The 20,003-nt window shown below is 32.8% G+C and overlaps 1 protein-coding gene across 1 annotated transcript; it reads left to right on the forward strand.

Annotated features, from left to right (window-relative positions):
• Positions 1–450: 450 nt before the first annotated feature.
• egl (Egl_like_exo domain-containing protein) lies at positions 451–19,969 on the forward strand. Its single transcript, XM_040718420.2, has 6 exons — positions 451–2,078; positions 2,268–2,348; positions 2,569–2,813; positions 17,106–17,303; positions 17,373–17,456; positions 19,335–19,969. The coding sequence occupies exons 1-6, from the start codon at positions 828–830 to the stop codon at positions 19,783–19,785; spliced, it is 2,310 nt and encodes a 769-aa protein (XP_040574354.1). The 5' UTR covers positions 451–827; the 3' UTR covers positions 19,786–19,969.
• Positions 19,970–20,003: the final 34 nt, after the last annotated feature.

Raw genomic sequence — 20,003 nt, forward strand, 5'->3', positions numbered from 1 at the left:
TTTACTTCTGACTGCTTGTCAAAGCACCGAGTCTCGAAGTTTTCAAGGCTTCAGCTGAGGAGTATTGGAACTCCATGAGTCCCAATTACTTTATTACTTCATGTCAGAGCTACCAGTGGCGCATCAGGAGGGATCCGCAAGATTATATTTTGGAGGGGGATTTTTGGATTTTCGGAATTTTTTTTTCAAAAGTTATAACTTTTCCTCTGAATTTTTACCCCTATTTTCTCGTCAAATTTTTTCCTCTTCCCGAAAAAAATTATGGTAAAAAACAAAAAAAATGTTTTACCACGCCTTCCCCCAGCATGCCATTATCAAAGTCGATGGAGGCTACGTTGAAGATTTGAAATGGGTACGACACATGAGCCAAAAACTGACCCAAAATTCAGTTAAAGTAGCTTTCCTATTTTCCGAAATCTAACTGACTAAAGTTCATCATTCAAAATGTGTAGTTTTCAATGACACATCCGGTATGAATTGAAAATTGCAAGTTTTGTCAGTATGTACTTGGTATGAACTAACTCTCGCCCTCCTTTTTTTTCCTTTTTCTTCTCCCTCATGAAGAGTAAGTGAGTTGCTCACTTACTCCAATGTTCCTGCTCCCTCGCTCCTTCTCCTCCGCCTGTCTTCCTTTGGAGTAGTAGCTCTGTTTTTTTTATTTTTCTCGCTCGTTCATTTACTCGCTCTCCCTCCCCCCTTCTGTTGGTATTCTAGCACAGGTCCGCTCTCTTTTTCACTTTTTTTTTTCTTCTTCTTCAGTTCACTCCTTCATTCCAATTGCATACCTTAGTTCCCGTCCCTCCTCTTTCCAACTCGCGGGTTCCACCATGGACTCCGTCGACTATGAATACTACCGCAACCTAACCCTCATGTTCTTCCTCGAAAAGCTCTTTGAGAAAAAACCAAGGAGTCTCCATGATCTGAGCTGTCAATTTGGCACAAAGGGATTCAGTAAAGAAATGCGCCAAATTGCCGGTGGGTCCCAATCCGGCCTTAGAAAATTCCTATCGCAGTATCCATCGCTTTTCTCTCTAGAAGGAGACTCAGTGACAATAACTCAAGCTACTGTTTCGGATAAGCATAGTGAGCCTTCCAGGGACTACGCCCAAGAAGCAATTAATTACTTTAAACATAAACTCAGGCAGTACGGTGTAGGAACGGAAGTTCCTATTAAAAGTCTGCTAGGACATCGCTCTCAGGCGCCACCCGAAGTGAGGCATATCTCGGGTCAGCATGTTAAGGAATTTAAAGACTTTCTCTCTAAATATCCAGAGGAGTTTGTTGTCAAAGATGAGGTCATTTATCTCAAGGAGTATGAAGGAAACATCACGTCTCGATATTCGGAAGAGTCGGAAGTTAAAATTGATCAGTGTGCTACAAATCAGTTTATTCATTTCCTCAAGGAAAAAGTGGAGGAAAACTCACCCATTCCCATAGAAGACCTCTTTTCCCTCTTTAGGGACCATTTCCCAAAAGAGAAATGGTCCACACTCTTCCGAACTGAACAAGACTTTATCACCTTTCTCAAAATCTATCCCCACAATTTCCATGTGAGTCCTCATGCCGTCCATAGTGTCTCTCCCAAGCCTTCTCCCATTTCCATTATGAAAACACCTATACCAGAGTCCTCTTCCTTATCCACTCCGCCACCAAGTAACAACTCTGTCAATTATCATAACAACCTTAATAACAACCAAACCCTTAAGCAACGGATTAATAAGGTTGTCATGAAAATGATTGCGGAAAATACTGAGAAGGACAAGGGCTATAGCCATAGTGTCTCCAATGGCCTCAACGATTATGACGGAAGAGAGAGTTTAAAATATGAATCCATTCAAAAGTGTAAAGTGGTTGTGTCTGTTCGAGAATCTGCTCAACTCGTCGACAATTTCATTTCCTTGGGTAAACCCGTGGGATTCGATGGAGAGGGAGTCAATTTAGGTCCTAAGGGGCAATTAACTATGGTGCAATTAAGTAACTACAATGGAGAAGTGTTTATTCTAGATCTGCAAACATGTCCTAATATCATGTTTGATGGGAAGCTCAAATACCTGCTTGAGCATGAGTCCATAGTCAAGGTATACCTAATTAATTATATTTTTTGTTGTTGCTACTTCACTTCTTCAGCTCAAATGACCTAATTTTCTCTCGTCTATGTGTTAAATCAATATTATGATTATTAGGTGCTTATTTTATATCCCCTGTCTTGTTTATTTTTTTGGAAAGTTAATAAGAAAGACGGTTAATAATTGTATCATACAAACTAGGTTGTCCATGATTGTCGGAACGACTCAGCTGTTTTGTTATTTCAACACGGAGTGCACTTGAAAAATGTGTTTGATACTCAGGTAAGAAGGATCTATTTGAATTCTTAGTAACTAGTCATCGTGTAAAAACATTTAAAAATAGCCATTTACATTCTACATGAATGTATCAAAGAAACGTCATCTGCCTCTATTCCTAATGCGTATATTAAGAGAAAACTCTTTAATATATACGGAAATATAGTTAAGATGATTACTTTAGAATGTTTCATTAAATTATCTCCTGTTTATTATCTTCTTACAGGCCGCGTATGCCGTTCTCCAATTTCAAGAAACGGGGAAACCCGTTTATAAAGTGAAAAATGTATCATTAAATAATCTATGTGAAATGTACGGGTGTAGAATTAATTCTCTCAAAGATCAGATAAAAAATGTATATCGAAGGGATCAGAAATATTGGGCGCGTCGACCTCTTTCAAAAGATATGATTGCCTATGCTGCAGCGGATGTTCTCTCCTTGGTTCCTAAAATCTACGATGAAATGAACGGGTAAGATGAACGGTTATTTATGAAAAGAATGTACCCTTGGCTTTTCACAAATTGTGGCACTGGCCTTGCTCTAGGCATAATATTTTTATAAAAACGATAATTATGAGAGGAAGGGCGCTAGAGCCTTATTTATCTCTCAAATGTAACAATGACCAATTATGACTATTAATCTATTTATTATTGTGTGAAATAGTGTATTTGCATATAAGTGAGAATCTTTGTTGATCACACACATCCTTTTTCAATGTATAAGGATTGTGTGCTTAGCGAATATATATTTTTCCTGCAGGCTTAAAAAATATGTTACGGATGAATAGAGTTATTGATTGTAGATTATGATCGCATCAGTTTTATTAGATTTTAACAAAAATCTGTAAATATTAATCTATGTGCATTATTATCCGGCACTTCAAACTCCTGCTCTGAGTCCATTATAATTTGTAAATGCTCTTGATTTCCATTCAAATAAATTCACTTTCTTTAATAAATGAATAATACTGCTTTTACGCTAGGAAAGATAGTTGAGAATCAATCACTCAGTTAATAAACAATAAAATATTGCCTTTAAGGTATATCTTTGAACTTGTATTCCATTATATTTTTTATTTTATTTTTAGAAATATTACTTTCATTCCTGTTATTTCCATTTTTATACCTGTTACTATATTTGTGACTTTTTCTCTCTTTCTCTGAACCTGATCTTATGTTTGTGGCTTGTCAAGATAAAAACAATCTTGAACACAAATAAACAAAAAGAAGACAATCCTTAATTTATTTTCTACCTAATTTATACCCAATATTTCATAGACATATTTGAGTCAATTATAGGGTTTTTATTTAATTTTGTGGGATAAATTAAGATACCCAATAATGTTAGCTATAGTTTAGAACCTGTATTTGATTTATGGGGCTTAAATTGGTCCCTAAGGGCCCCTTTTAAATAAAATATATCAATTTATCATTGTTTAATTGTACCGTTTAATTTATTTTTAATGTTCCTTTAATTTGTCAGATGGAGTTGCCCTCATTAAGTATAAGTAAATATTATAGTATTACAATTGTTCCATCTATGCTAGGCATTCTTCTTTTAAGTCCATATAAATGAAGTTTATTTCCTTCTCTAGGAACGACTGGGGCGCAAACCTACGCACAAAGCGTTCAAGAGAATAATTTGTACCAATCGCGTTCTCCATTGAGCTCCGTCGTTCGAATTTAGCTACTTTAAGCACTAATAGTGCACAACACGTAAAAAAGAGTGCAACTTGCGTCTAGCACAAACTAGGCCTTCTCTTGCCTAAAACACCAATAAGATAGTTATTCAATTTTGTTAATCAGCAAGAACTTAAGTACGGCATTTTTAGATAATTAACTGTATTTTTATGCATATTTGCTTCTGCAAATTTCAAATGTTGATATTCACTACCATGCGTTGAGATATGATTAATATACCTTTATAAAGTCATACATGTAATGTGTTGCGTCAATATAAAAACAATCTTGAACACAAATCAAGAAACTCAGAAAATCCTAGTTTATGCCTTTTTTACTTAATATATAAGTACATACAGCCCAAAATATATTTAAGTTAATTATAGGCCTATTATTCAATTTTGTGGGATAAGTGAAGATACCCATGAAAGTGAACTATAGTTTAGGCCCTTTATTCTATTTAAGACACTATATTAGCCTCGATATGGGCTTTTTCAACATGAAATATGTCAATATCTCCTTCTTTATTTGTGATGATTAATTTTGGCTACTTTTATGTACAATTTGCGACACACCCAAAGAGTTAGTAAGAAGTATTTGCTGATAGAAATTGACGATAATTATTCGTCGAATAATACAAATGTAATCCACACTCAGTTTGAGAAAAATCATTCTATCTCGATTTTGTGTTAACGGAACATATAGATAAATAAATAGCAACATACAAATATATATATTTTTTTCCTATTTAACAATAAATTTATTTATTTAAAGTATTTTTGCTAATATTTTAATATACTCATATATTCAAAAAATCAATTCATCCATCCTTTGTTCATTTAGTAATAAGTATATTTATAATATATAAATAAACCATAATTTAATGAAAATTACATATCAAGACACCAAGTGGTGAAAATCATAAAGTATGTACAGTACACATAGATATTATAATTTATTCGTAATATCAATATGTGTCTTCTTATTTAACCACAAACTATTTTGTGTTGTATTAAATTAATTCCGTTTTTAATGATTTATTATTCCTTACATAAATATTATTCGTTCTTCATGGATTGAATTTAATGCTAAGACGAAGAGAAAATAATTATGAATCGAAATAATATTCATCTTGCTTTGCTGGCTATTGTTGAGTCAGGGGTTTTATAACCATTTTTCCAAAAAAATTCTGAATAATTAATTTTTTTCCAAATTTTTTTCCAAATTTTTGAATTTTTTTTCCATTAAGTTTTTATTTTTTGAGAATAGCTATGGATTTTTCAAATAAATTTAATTTCTTGTGAATGACTGTGGATTTTTTAAATGAATGAAATAAGTTTTTTCTCAACAGTTGTGGATTTTTAAATTTGTTTTCCATTAAGTTTTTATTTTTTGAGAACAATTATGGATTTTTGAAATTTTCTTCAGATTAATTTAATTTTTTTGTGAATAGCTGTGATTTTTGAATCTTTTTTTCAAAAATTTATTTTTTTGTGAACATCTGTGGATTTTTGAATTTGTTTTCCATATTTTTTGTTATTTTTTCAGAATAACTATGGATTTTAGAAATTTTTCTCAAATAAATTTAATTTCTTTTGAAAAGCTGATATTTTTGAATTTTTTTTTCCCCAAAAATTTAATTTTTGAATTTTTTTTAAAATTTTTTTCCAAAAAAATTTAATTTTTTGTTAACATCTGGATTTTTGAATTTGTTTTCCATATTTTTTGTTATTTTTTCAGAATAACTATGGATTTTAGAAATTTTTCTCAAATAAATTTAATTTCTTTTGAAAAGCTGATATTTTTGAATTTTTTTTCCCCAAAAAATTTAATTTTTGAATTTTTTTCCAAAAATTTAATTTTTTGTGAACATCTGTGGATTTTTGAATTTGTTTTCCATATTTTTTCTTATTTTTTGAAAATAACTAATTTTGAAAATTCTCAGAATGAGAATTCTCAGAGTCTTTGAGAGGCTTAGCTGTCGACGTATCATCAACTATTATTTTATGCATATTTTGTTGTTGAGATGCTAATGTTTTTTAAATTGGATTTATGAATATTCATGTCTGTAAGGCTTAGTCTGATGAAGAAATGTTTACCTACTATATATAAAAAGGCACTGTTTAAAGTTGGTAACAACAAAACTCACTCGCTAATAAATGCTTAGGATTTACAATCCTAATAAAATTAAGAATTGAGACTGTTTTAGAGTGTTTTTTCAAACATAAAACAGGACCCCTTTCTCTTTAATAATATTTACAGAAGAACTTTTTTTTTAGTAGAAAGGAATTTGTTTTATTTTATTTGTAGAATGACCTTTCTTTTGGGAAAGGCCAAGCCTTTTTTTAATGAATAATGTTCTATATTTCATTTAATGACTTTTTTTGAAGAGAAAATAAACTGAAATTTATTTTTTCAATCAAGTACGATGCTTATTGGAAGTGTGGGGCCCAGTGCTAACGCAGTGACCTCAGGTCAGCTCTGTTGCCAATTGTGAAACGACTTATCCCTTTACTCCCGAATGTGACTAATTTGTCACACTATAAAAAATACATATATCAAGAATAAATAAAGAAGTAGATATTAGAAACATAACGAGGCTGCTGATAGAGAGAAAAGGTTATGTTTACGTTTTAAGTTAGTGTTGTTGCATCAGAAAAAGCGCACCACTCTTCAGTCAAAACAATAACTTTGACGGTGCATTTCAGTTCTCCTTCACATCCGGTTCATTCTACTGGATAGAAAAAATTCCCGGTACGCTTAGTAGTTGTAATCAATCATATACGTTTATGAGTGTACCAATTATGCCACTAAAACACATTACAATAGTTTTTATTGGTGGGACTTTTTATCATATTTGGGGCACCGACTGACAATTTTTACTTTTATAGATGTAAATTTTTCCAGACTGTCAAAAAAACGGGGGAAAAAGTACAATATTAACTATACACACCCTAATATTCATGTTGCAATAATTTAAAAAAAAAAAATTATTTAAAATTTAATACAGGGTGGTGTAAAGGGTTAAAAATACATTTTTTTGTGCACATTTAAATTGTAAGATGCAGGCATCAGGGGGGTCTACATTTTTTCTTTCTTTTTTCTTGATTGATTTATGTCTGCTAAAATTCTAATTAAAGTTTTTTTTACATAGTAAAAAAATAAAAGAAAAGAAAAACAATAGCAATTAATTAAATTCGTATGTATATACATGTCAACACACCAGCAAGCTAGAATTATTTTTATATAAAAAGAGTCTGGAATACATTTGTATTCGTATACGAATAGTGTTATTGTCAATTTCTATCAAGAAGGATTATTCACTTAAATTTTGTTTAAACGACCAATTCAAATAAAACTCAATATGCCATTAAGATATTTCAGTCAATTACAGGGTGTACAAGATATCTATGCCGCCATTTTGGTGTGCTATATTAGGTCAAACGCAGGCACTAAGGGAACTGATTTTTGGTTGTTAGATAGCTAGCTCAAACCTGCACCAGTTGAAAAAAAAATGGAATCAATGGACGAGTTAAATGTTCTAAATATTTGGAAAGGACACGGATTCCTACTTGGAATCCGCACCGGGAGTGACAAAATTGTAATTCCTCGAACTCTGGTACTTGGTGAAGAGGGAATTTGAGGCCTCTAAAGGACTCAGTTCCCTAACCAAACTCCCTACAACACCAAAGACGAACTTATCAGTCAGATCAAAAAAGAATTCCAAGATTTGTCAAGGGACCAAGTGGCAAAGGCTTGCTCGTGCTTTCAGCTTCTTATAGAGACTGTAATTGAGGGTGGAGGTGCTGTTATTGAATAAAACAGATTTGAATCAATCCAGCTTTCATAATCTGTTTTTATTTTTTTAATTTGATTACTGGTTGGAGAGAAAATTGTGTTTGAAATCAAATCATATTCGCGAGATTGATAGCTTGCATACCCTTTATATACTTAGTATTACAAATTTCAGGGATGAGTGGAGATACCCAAATATCTTAACTATAGTTTAAATTTATTTGATTTGTGAGGAGACTTCACCGATATGACTCCTTTAAAATATAATATATCAATTTTTAATTATTTCAATAATATTTTAATAATTTGTTGGTAGAAATTGAGGATGATATTTTCTTGAAGAATAAAAAAATGTTGTCAATCAACGCAAAAGCAAGATAGAATGATTTTTCTCAAAATGGAGTGTGGATTATATTTGTATTATTCAAAGAATAATTATTGTCAATTTCTATCAGCAAATACTTCTTACTTACTCTTTGGGTGTGTCGCAAATGCACATAAAAAGTAGGCAGAATTATTAATCATCACAAATAAAGAAGGAGATATTGACATATTTCATGTTGAAAAGGGCCATATCGAGGCTAATATATTGTCTTAAATCAAATAAAGGTTCAAAACTATAGTTCACTTTCGTGGGTATCTTCACTCATCCCACAAAATTGAATAATAACCCTATGATTGACTCTAATATAAGTTAGTTGGGATTGCTCTCCTCATCTATTCACCCCTTTGGTGTGTAGCAAATGAACCACTTAAAGTAGTCAAAATTGATCCTCACGATAAAATAATGAGAAATTAAAATATTTTAGTGTTGAAAGGACGCACATCTGGACTAATTTAAGCCATAGAAATATAATAAAGGTTTTTAACTATGGCTATAATTCTTGGTTATCTCAATTCATCCCACAGATTTAAATACAAAGGCTATAATTTGCCCAAATATCTCTATGAAATATTGGGCTATGAATTAATAAGAAATAATCGGGATTTTCTCCATTCCTTTATTTTTGTTCAAGATTGTTTGTATGTTTACGTGCCACATATATATTGTAATATAATTATTAGTAAAAGAAAAGATTGATACAGAATCTTATGAAAATATCAAAATTATTAAATACACATGAATAGATCTTCTCTTCCTCTTATTGTTGAATATAAGGTACGCAATCTTGGAGAGTGTTTTGGTATTGACGCGTAGCAAGACATGACTCATCTTGGTTGATACATATTGTATATAAATAGTGTATATTATATCAATGGAACAGTTTTTTTACAGTTATTTGTGTTTTGTTTAGCCACAAAAATGAAAATATTTGATATTCCATCTCTAAGAAATCGACTAGTGTTGTTGAGAGTCGGTCCAACTCGGTTCGGTCTTCCGTTATTTTTTATAGAGAAATTTGAATTAATATTTTGGTACTCCTGATTTATGCAGGGGGGGGGGCTGCAGGATTATTATTATTTTTTTTTTTTTTGGGGGAAATAGTTAAAAAATTTTGGAAAAAAATCAAAGATCCAAAGCTATTCAGAATTTTTTTTTTTTTTTTTTTTCAAAAAAGATTTATAACGTTAAAGTTTCCAAAAAAAATTCAAAAATTTAGTGATTAAAAAAAAATTACATTTAAAAAAAAAAAAAAATCCGAATATTAAATTTTTGGGGGAAAAAATTCTATGCTATTCTCAAAAAATTATATTTTTTCAAAAAAAAATTCTGAATATTAAATTTTTGGGGAAAAAAGTTCAAATGTTAAATTTTTAGGTGAGAAAAATCAAAAAACACAGATTAAAAAACATTAAATGTTTCGGAAAAAAAATTCAAAGCTATTCTAAAAAAGTTATATTTAAAAAAAAAAAATCAAAAAATTAAATTTTGGGGAAAAAAGTTGAAATGTTTTTTCATGGTAAACTTTTGTAGCAAAAGTTGGTAATTAGACAATTTTCTACAATTGTATTCATTATGTGTCTCTCCATTCTGAATGCTGGCTTCAGTACAGGTACTAACAGAAGTACAGTGAGGACAAAGGATAGAAGGCAGTCATGTTCTCCCTGCAGAAATGCTGAACCTTCTTGGATAAACACATAGTTGTACCTGGGGTAAGTGCTCTTCAACCGGGTCAAGAAATGGTACCTGAGAACCTTGTAGTTAACGTCCGTATTGACTTTCTCGTTGGGGTTGAAGAAGTAGAGAGGCATCTTGGTACCGTTGGACGCTGCGCCACCAAGGAACATGACCTGATCTGGATTTTTGCTCCTGAAGGTTCCCTAGGCCTGAGCTCTTGATTAAGTCAAGATGCTATCATTTCTTCTGTTCATAGAATTCCTTGGAATCGACTTGTACACGGAGGAGATCGTACACCCTCTACCGTTTTGCTTCTGTTCGAATATTTTTGATTGCACAAAAACAAAATCAACTTTAAATTGTAGCTTTTTGTCAGTTCTTTCGAATGGCGTCAAGTTCAAAATTGTCAGACTTTTAGAACTGAGACTAGACGGTCTCGAAGAGGTTCTAATTTTTGATTTCTCACCCTGTATACATTAATTGTTAATAACTTTAGTTGTGTTTTAATTGTGAAAATTGATCTACAATATAGTCATATGAAGTTGAATGTCTTGCTTAAATCAGAATAGGGGAGAAAATCTATAAAAATAAAGCAAAGTTTGTGTGTATGTATGCACACTTTCCGTAATGTCATTTTTGAGCATTTTAGGACTGCGTAGATACTTGATCAAAGAAAAAAATATGATTTGAGGACTCATTTTCTAACAACACGCATGTGTAGCTTAAGCTCATCCAGGTAGAGCTCTAGAGATTAAAGTACTCTCTGGCCCATCATGTCATATTAAAAAAATATGTCAAGGGGTTACTATTATTCTTTGATTCTTGAAAGAGAGAAAATCAAAGTATTGAGTGACTACATGATAGTGTGCTCATAAAATATGGAGAATGTACGTCCTCATTTCATTCTCGATTGTCACAGCTGCCTTTAGTAGATGTTTTGAAAGCTAAGCTGCACTCCTCCAAAACATTCTTCAAATTATCATGGTAACAACCATGTTCATTTTCAGTTTATTTTTGTATCATACCCAAAATTCACACGATTTTCAACTGTAGTCATACTCATTATTATATTTTTTTATAAAATAGATGGTGGGAGAGTCAGATCCTCTGGCAGGAAGACTATTGAATTGATGCTATTTTTGAAAACTCTAGTGCCTCCAATTACCCTAAGGGGTACGTGTACCCTCATTTTTGCTTTAATGTATTTATCAAGATTAATATGAATACAAGGTTATACCATAATGCGTCTACGGCTGATGTTTAACTTCCACCACGCTTTTTAATATTGACGTCATAGTGTATGAATGGTTGCGTTTTTGTCAAAATCTGTCTTTTTCCCCGAGCAGTCGGAAGGATACATCAAATTGAACATTTTAGCAATATTGCTTCATGGACAATGATTAGTTGCGTGTTTTGTCAAAATCTGTTTGTCTTCCCCAGGAGTCGCTACGATACATCAAATTGAAAATTTTAGCAAGCCCAATTGCATGATGGTCTAACCTTGTATTTCTATTAACCTTGGTATATATGATGTTAAAAAAAATAATTATGTAATTTACAATATCTTGATTCATATTCAAGATTGCGTTCATGTTAACTAACCACATATGTGTAACATACACCTATTCCAGGATTGCCTTTAAAACATAAAATAAAAAACGAATCTTTTTGTCTCACGGAAATACGAACAACTCTAAATGTCAAATATATATACTCGTATATGTATTATACAATTATGAATTACCTTGTCACATCTGTATATTATATGGATAATTATGATTTGAAAAAGGACTCTCCTCTCTGATGAATATCATTAGAGGGGAGAGCAGGTGTGAGTCCCCTGTCCCTTTTAATCTTTTTAAATATTTATAAAATCATTAAATATTATAATTAATGAATTCCGTCTTGAACTTTGCTCTCCCTCTCTCTTTCTTAGTTAGTCAGCTGCATTGAATGATAATTTGTTTGAAGGAAGAATGAATAGAAGGGCAGGAGAAAGCTCCCTTTAGTTTGAATCCTGTAGGCTGCATCTCCGTCATTAATAAATAATAATATAAGTATTATTTAGCTTGCGAATTTATTGTGTAGAGGGCAATCTTAACTGTGGTTTTTATTTATTGCTATTTCACTCTTGAGGAGATAATATATAACTGTAGGGGTGTCCACAGAGCTGGGCTGTAGCTCCCCCCCCCCAAAAAAGGAATTTTTGGTTTTAACTATAAATTTTTTGTGTCATTTCATTTTTGAATTTTTTTACTAATAATTTAATATTTGAATATTTTTTTACAAAAAAAAAAAAAAAATTCACAGCTGTAGACTTATCAATTATTTTGTGAATGCCTATATTTATTCTTCAAATTATCTTCCAAAAAAATTAATTCTCAGTGAATAGCTATGGATTTTTTAAATTTTTTTACAAAAATTTAAATATTTGAACTTTTCTTTAAAAAATAACTTTTTTTTTGAACAGCTGTTACTTTTTCAAATTTTTTTACAAAAATTTAATTCAAAAAACCAATCTGGGCTCAATAGCCCTTACTCTTGTCACAAAAACATCTCATTCAATAATTAAACCTAGTGTACCGAGTGGTTTATTAAAATCTAAACACTGAATTTTAAACTTCAACAAGATATAATTTATTAATTAACAATAGAATTTCAGCAAAATTGGTTTTCGAATTTTTTGGAAAAAAAATAAATTTTTACTTCACAGCACTATTTTATAGAATGACTTTCCATTTTAGAATCATGGAAAAAAATCTGTCCCTTGTTTCTCATATATTTTTTTTCCTTATGTAGCAATAATTTTTTTAACATTCCTTAATTTAGGGGACTACAGCCACTCCAGCCCGCTCCTGCGGACACTCCTGATACTTATAGCTAAAGTTGATAATCCAGTTAAGGTAAACGCGTGCAAGGAGGGGGAGGGTGATGCTATCGTTGTTTAAAATACTGCCTGCTTTATTATGATTTTTGAGGGTATAACAAAAGTATTTATTAGCAAAATGTTTAATAAAGATATACTACGGATAATTGACTTAGACGTTTTTTATCCGTAACAGTAGATTTGAAAATGTCACACTCCATGAAATTGTAATTGATTATGAACCATATTCTCAGAATAATAACTAATAAAACGACAAAGTAGAGTATCTCGAAATATATATTTGAAGTTCCAAGTTTAAAAAGAAGGCTTCAACTAAGTATAATAATCTACATACTAAAAAATAAACCATCATACATTTATGTTAAATATACGAAATTAAACAATTGTAATCATATAACTAATAATAACAATGAATTATAAATACAGAATATTGAAATAATAGATTGATCCAAATAGTATTTTCTTGTTCTGACATTGGAATTCAGTTAATATGTCATAATTTTAGGTTGCAAAACACAAGCCAGACTTGGAGTTGAATCAAAAACATTTTTCCCTTTTTCTTCATGTGGAAGTTGCTAAATACAATTGTGCACAGGATAGATATATCTCTACCGCTTTTATTAAATACTATTATCATAAAGGATACACACAATGCAACTACCCCCGTTGTTGTGACCATTTAAGTAGTTGTTTTTGCCTTTTATGAGTTTTATGAAAACAAGTTCTTGGAGCTTATAAACCATAGTTAATCCTTAAGTGACAAAAAATAATATTTATTGACTGTGTAATATAGGAAAACCTAATGATCATACTTCATGAAAAAAATGAATACTTACTGTTAGATAATAAATATCCTTCCCTTCGACGTTTTCTTTGATTTTGGAGATGCCATCATTACCAACATCCTCCATTAATTTAATGATGGTTCCACGGGAAGGGAAGGGTTTACCCGTGTATTTCTCCATAATTTTTTTGAACGTAGGATGATAAACAATGGATAAGGGTATATTCCATGTAATAAGCATCTTTGTGAGATCAAAAAGTTGAAGTCTTACTTGAAGTATTCATCGTTAACTTGATTTTAAAGATGAATATCCATGCTTTTGATATGAGATGAGGATAATGAGTGGCGTGTAATTCTAGACAGGGAACTTAAAGGCACATTTATATCGATAAATCCGACAAGCCATCTGTTTCTCGTCTAGTAAGTATTTCCAAATTCATGTGCCTCCATTTCCAGAAATCGAGACAGAAGACGACGTTATTTTAGGCATTTAATTCAGTTCTCTATCGACTATCAGCATCTAATATTATATTAATATTGAATAATAAAGGCGGGAATTGATAACGTCCATTCTGCAACTTGTGCGAGGAGGAGATCGCACACCCTCTCCCATTTTGATTGTGAACACTTTTGATCGCACAAAAACAGAACAAGCATCCAATTGTAGTTTTTGTCAGCTATTTCGAATGGCGCCAAGTACTTTCAGACTTATAGAACTGACGCTAGACAGCCTCGAAGATGCTACTAGTTTTTGAGTCTTCACCCTGTAGATGAGATCTCATCAAGAATAGAAATATTAATGATAACAGCTTTATAAAACAAAGGTTGCCAACACCAACGAAAACTCGCACCCAAAAAATTCTTAAGATTTACACTCCTAGGTATAAATATGATTTATAACCACGAGTTTATGATCATGAATGGCGGAGGGTAACGGCGAGTAGTTTAAGTCCATGTTGGACTCAGATGAGAATTAATGATCCATAAAGAAGTACTGTGAAATGTGAACACTTACTAATTTAATGAATAAAAAAGGTTGAGTGACTGAAATTAGTTAATATCCCGATATATTAAAGCATAAACAATTACTTACAAAACAAAAAAAAATTTGAGCTCTCCAGCTTACGTATAAATCGAGAAAACAATGTCGCTTGAACGTGATCGACGAATTTCCATTCGCGCACTCCAAGTAGTTTTGTGTCTTCAGGACCACCGTATACGCCGTCAGTAAGTCTGAAACGTTGCAGAGGAAGAAAGGCTTTTTCAAAAATACCAAACTGTACTCCGAGGGATTTTAGAAAAACGCCCAGTCCAATCCCCTCAAATCCATGAGGGCCCATACAAGAGATCTCTTAATTTTACACAAGACTGTCCAAAGAGCTATCGAATAATGGGTGGAAAGATCTTTGTAAGGTTGGAGAGTCCATTTTTGACACCAGTAATGAAAGAAACCCATATCCTCCGTTGTAAGACTCTTCTGAATGACTTCAAGAAGGGCAAAGCCAAACAGGGCGTCATGTTCAACGACAAGAAGATCTGGATCGTCTACCCCGTGAGGAACAGGCATAGTCACAGGTAAGTAAGCTTTGGGGGTATTGATAAATCAATGAGGTCACTTAGTACCATAAACCACCATGCCTTTGCCATATCTTGGGCTTTGTAGCCTCTGACGGCAAGGTAGTCCCTTTGGTGTGGTATCACAGAGTCTAACTATGTGACTGGCTTGGAAAAGAACCTTTTGCCGTGGAATTGGCAAACTATCCTGAAGAAAATATGGTTTTCGAGTAGGATGGGCTGCCTGCACAAACTTCAAAAAGGTACAGGAATGTTTGGCCAACAACATTCACTTCTGGCCCAAACATTTGGCCCCCCTACAGCCCTGATTCCAAGTCCCTCGACATGCACCTTCTGGGTGCCTGTCGAGGGAGGGGAAGGCCTGCAGTTTCTCTCATGCAAATATCGAGGTCTTCAAAGCCACTGTCCGCCAGGACTCGGACGCCACGTCAGAGGACTGCATCCGTAGTGGATGCAAGGCCTTTTGCCGCCGCCTGGAAGTTATTATTGCCGCTAGGGATGGCTACATTAATCATTAAGAGAGCTCAGACATCCATCTACTTATATCATTAATTTTGTTGAAATTCTATCGTTAATTAATAAATAATATCTTGTTGAAGTTTAAAATTCCAAGGGTTCAGATTTTAATGGACCACTCGTTGATTCTTGACTATGACCTTGCTGATAGGGAGTTCGATTTGTGTTTATTTCCTTCATCTCACAGCTGGCCTAATAAAAATCAGGACTGGTAAACTGCTCTCCTTCAAATTGGCAGGGTTATCATATTGATTTTCGTTTTATTTTATTTTTACATACTGAAAATGCCAACGATTTAAAACCCTAATTATAATTTGAGATTCATAATGTATTCTTTTGCCTGCATAGATAAAAGCCTAGGAAGTGTTCTAATTATAAAATTTGTAGTAGTCAGATACCAACATAGGTAATTAAGACCTATTTGAATTGCACTTTTTGGTCATAAATAACCACAACATAACTCTTCCTATCAGTCATGGCATGAACAAAAAAATTTCGTCAAAATATGGTTGTATGAACATATACTAGTAGTGTTGATACTTGGTCCAATGTACCCTGGTCGGTCTTAAATAATTTTTTTGTAAGACTGATCTGAACCGATATTTGGGTCCAGGCCGTGTGGTTTGGGATATTTTCTGGACAAGACATCCTGGAATTTTTTGGCGTTGTTGGAAGGTGTAATTTTTTCCCTGTGCTACTCCATTCCATCCTGCCATTTCAGTCAATTAAAAGTTCAAAAGCAGAACTATTAAAATATCAAAAATGGATCCGCACGAGGTCGCCCGAGTATGCCAAATTTTCTGGCGCTGTGTGGCCGAGGTTATCAAAGAAGGCGGATCTCATTATAAATAATTGAATTTCGTTAAATGTAGCTTTCAAATGATTCATAATTTATGGTTCTACCTCATCTTGTTCGTTCGCTATAAGCCTTTAAAGGTTTTCCCAATTTATGTGGTCCACCCTGTAGGTAATTAAGTCGATATACTCAGAGTCCAAGAAGGACTTACACTTATAACTCCCGAGCAAACTCTCATTGTTACTCTCCATCTTTCAAATATCGTTTTAGAGTATTTTTTTGAACATCTATGGATTTTTGTAAAAAAAAATTTGATTTTTTGTCAAAAGCAGTGGATTTTTCATTTTTTGTTCCGAAAAATGTAATATGCGAAATTAAATTTTTTTTCCAAATTTTTTTTATTTAGGAATTTTTATTTAAAAAAAATTCCAACTCACAAATAAAAAATATATATATAATTCTTCGGACGGCCTTGTTTGTACCATGCTTTGAATGACCTGATAAGACTCGGACTTGGTCAAAGTTAGTTTTTATTGTATGTATATGTAAATATCGCAACTTTTTTCCCAAGTTTTAACTCACTTAGGAACACAATGAGTCATATAATTGTATTGTATTTACTACGTATACCTAGTTAATGCTTTAATTTGCCTTACTTTTATTTTTTTCAGAGCAATTCGATCTGAATATCGACAATTATTTTCGGAATTATGTGAAGAGCAAGTCATGCTGTATATCAATACCGACGATGTCAAAATTCGAAAGAAACAACGGAAAATTGAGAATGAAGTCTCGGATCTCAAACTTAAATTTGCTACATCCGACAATAAAAATATTGTTCTATCAAATAGAGAAATCCGATTACTCAGGTGAGAAGATTATATCTTATACAAAAAAAGTTTTGTTACTTATCTTCCAATATATATACATACTAATAGGTACTTGGATCTAACAAAGGAGGATAAAGAGAAACTAAAAGGCTCTCTCAAAGTGGCTAAGAAATTGGAAAAAATTGAACAAAGGTATTATTATTAATGACTTAAATAGTTATTATAGACAGACCCGGTCCTAGGATTGTTCTTTAGAATATATATTTTTCAAATTTTGTGACTCTGATATGAGCTGACTTATGAAGATTTGGCCTTTTTAATTTCCCCTAAAAGTAGAGGGTAGCGGTACACATTTTATTATTTTTAATAGTAAAATTGAAACGAGAGGTTGTATTTAACAAAATCATCTGAAAATCGTGCTCTGCATAACTTTTAATTATATTCAATATGTGAGCCCGCAGCTCTAGTAATTGCCTCAATACGAGACCGAAATCCCTTGCAGACCCTGACTATGTAGTCCGACTCGAGCTTGGTCCACTCCTTCGTGATGGAAGCCTCTAGAGACTGGAAATTCTTCTGAGAAGTAGCACACGCCCTCTCCTCTATACGCGTATAGATAGAGTAGTCCAAGGAGTTTGTGTCTGGAGAGAGGGGCGGCCACATGTTGAAAAGTCCTGAAAGTTGTCTCTCAGGAAGACCTGGGTCTTAGCGGTGCAATGACATGGAGCTTCGTCATGACTGTAAACAAAGTCTTTAATCCGCCAAGGTAGCACTTACTTATCAAGAAGATTGATATTAGCATTTGCATTGAGCTGCTCCTTACTCTCCACAAAAATGGGAGGGCCTGTGCTGGCCACAACGTCCAAAAGCATTGTTCCGGCTGGATTTTTTGTTCTGAAGACATGGCTCACTGAAGCTGTACCCGAGCTCATTGGATATGACTATGGAGGACATGCCGTGTGAGAGAAGCTTCAAAATTTAACTACTTTATTCCTGTATTTTACTCGTTCTCGTTTGTTTTGTTTTTAATTGATTCGAAACTTTACATATGGAATCTTGAGTCACAAAACTGAGTTTGAAGACAATCTACGAATAAATTTCCGATCTATTAAAATTTAAATTAAGTGTACCACTAGATAAGATCAACCCTGTAATATAAGACCTTTTTGATAAATAATTGTTTAATGACCTTTTTGAATCCTTTTTTCTAGACTGTGTCGATATTTAGGTTTTTTATAATTTCCTTTATCCAAAAGGTAATAAAATAAGTTTTATTTTGGCTTCCTAATGATAGTTTACACATTTAAACTTTTACTTTACATAGTTCAGATAACTGACGTCCTCCATTGTTCAGAAACAAAACTTAGTTTATTTTAATACCCTGTGATTTTTTCACTTTTTTTGTTTCTCTTTAAATAAATTTTCATTGAGAAGTTTCAAAGAATAGTAATTTTATAATTTAAAAAATATACAAATTTTAATTGGTCACATGTCTTATTCAATTTTTGTGAATGATTAGTTGATTATTAATTAGTTATTGACAATTTTGCAAAGGTCTTAAAAATGTTGGGTCTTCGGCATAAATCCGGGTTGAATACCCGATTTGATTATACAAATGTAGAGTTATTGCATAACACTAAATTTGACAGGACTCATTTTAGCTTTTTGAACATACGTAACTCCACAGATAATGATGCTAAAGAATTTTGCAAATTTCAAAATAGGAAAATAAATTGAAAAAATCGTATTTTGTTTATTAGAAATTGAAGCAATGAACTGATTGACATAATATTTTAGTAAATTAAAGTAATTTAGATCCTGAGTTTGTATTGGTGTGATTTATGACAGACCATTTTTGGGGCAGTATTTATTTTCGACGGCAAACCCACGTTCCTCACTACTCCAACGCATGATAGAGACTTATTGTATTTCCAAAAAACTTGAGAATCTTGCCTTTCCGACTGACATCCTATTTTGTCCGCCTCGCAACGGGCCCTGCCATTAATTATATAAATAATTAGTTTATTATAGAAGTGTTTTTTAATCATTTCTTCTTTTAATTAATTACAGAGAATCTCGATCACCCTACGATGACGATGAAGAAAATTTCATGAGCCTTGACTCTGTAGAGTCAAACAATGCAGAGTCTCCCGAATCCTCCCTCTCTCCTCGAGACTGCAAGTCCCCTACCGTCGAATTAAAATCCATCACAGAGGCAATGGATATGGTCGAAGACATCCTAGCTGACGATTCTATGGATCGAGTTGAACGCATTGATAAACTCGAAAGAATTCTATCCCGCGCCATGCTTTTTAGTCAGAGTGGAGGAGGAGGGGGTGACCCCTCCTCTTCTCTACATTCTAACAGAGATCACTATCATTATTTCCCCAATGGCATTTCTTCCTCACGTTCACCATCCCCGCCGCCCCTAAGAGAAATCACATTAAAAAAAGACGTTGAGACTCAAACTCTTTCTACGGGGGATATTGTTATGACTAAAGTCTTCACACCTGAGAGTTGATTAAATTTTATTATTGCATAATTATGGATTTGTTTTGTCTTATTGTTATTTTATGTGACAAAGACGCCTGCTGTCAACTTTTTAACGACAATTATTTCTACTTTTTTGTTTTTTTTTACACTGTGATACCAATTTGAAGTTATTGTGAACCTAAATTATTATTAATTAAACATCACTCGGGCAATTAGATGAATTTTATGCATACATTCAGTAACAAG

Source organism: Lepeophtheirus salmonis, chromosome 8, assembly GCF_016086655.4.
Source record: "Lepeophtheirus salmonis chromosome 8, UVic_Lsal_1.4, whole genome shotgun sequence".
NCBI classification, from domain to species: Eukaryota; Metazoa; Arthropoda; class Copepoda; order Siphonostomatoida; family Caligidae; genus Lepeophtheirus; species Lepeophtheirus salmonis.

Coding starts and splice junctions, on each gene's coding strand:
- egl (XM_040718420.2), top strand. CDS start 828: ATGGACTCCGTCGACTATGAATACTACCGCAACCTAACCCTCATGTTC. Junction 2,079..2,267: donor AGCATGAGTCCATAGTCAAG/GTATACCTAATT, acceptor CATACAAACTAG/GTTGTCCATGATTGTCGGAA. Junction 17,304..17,372: donor AGAGAAATCCGATTACTCAG/GTGAGAAGATTA, acceptor ACATACTAATAG/GTACTTGGATCTAACAAAGG.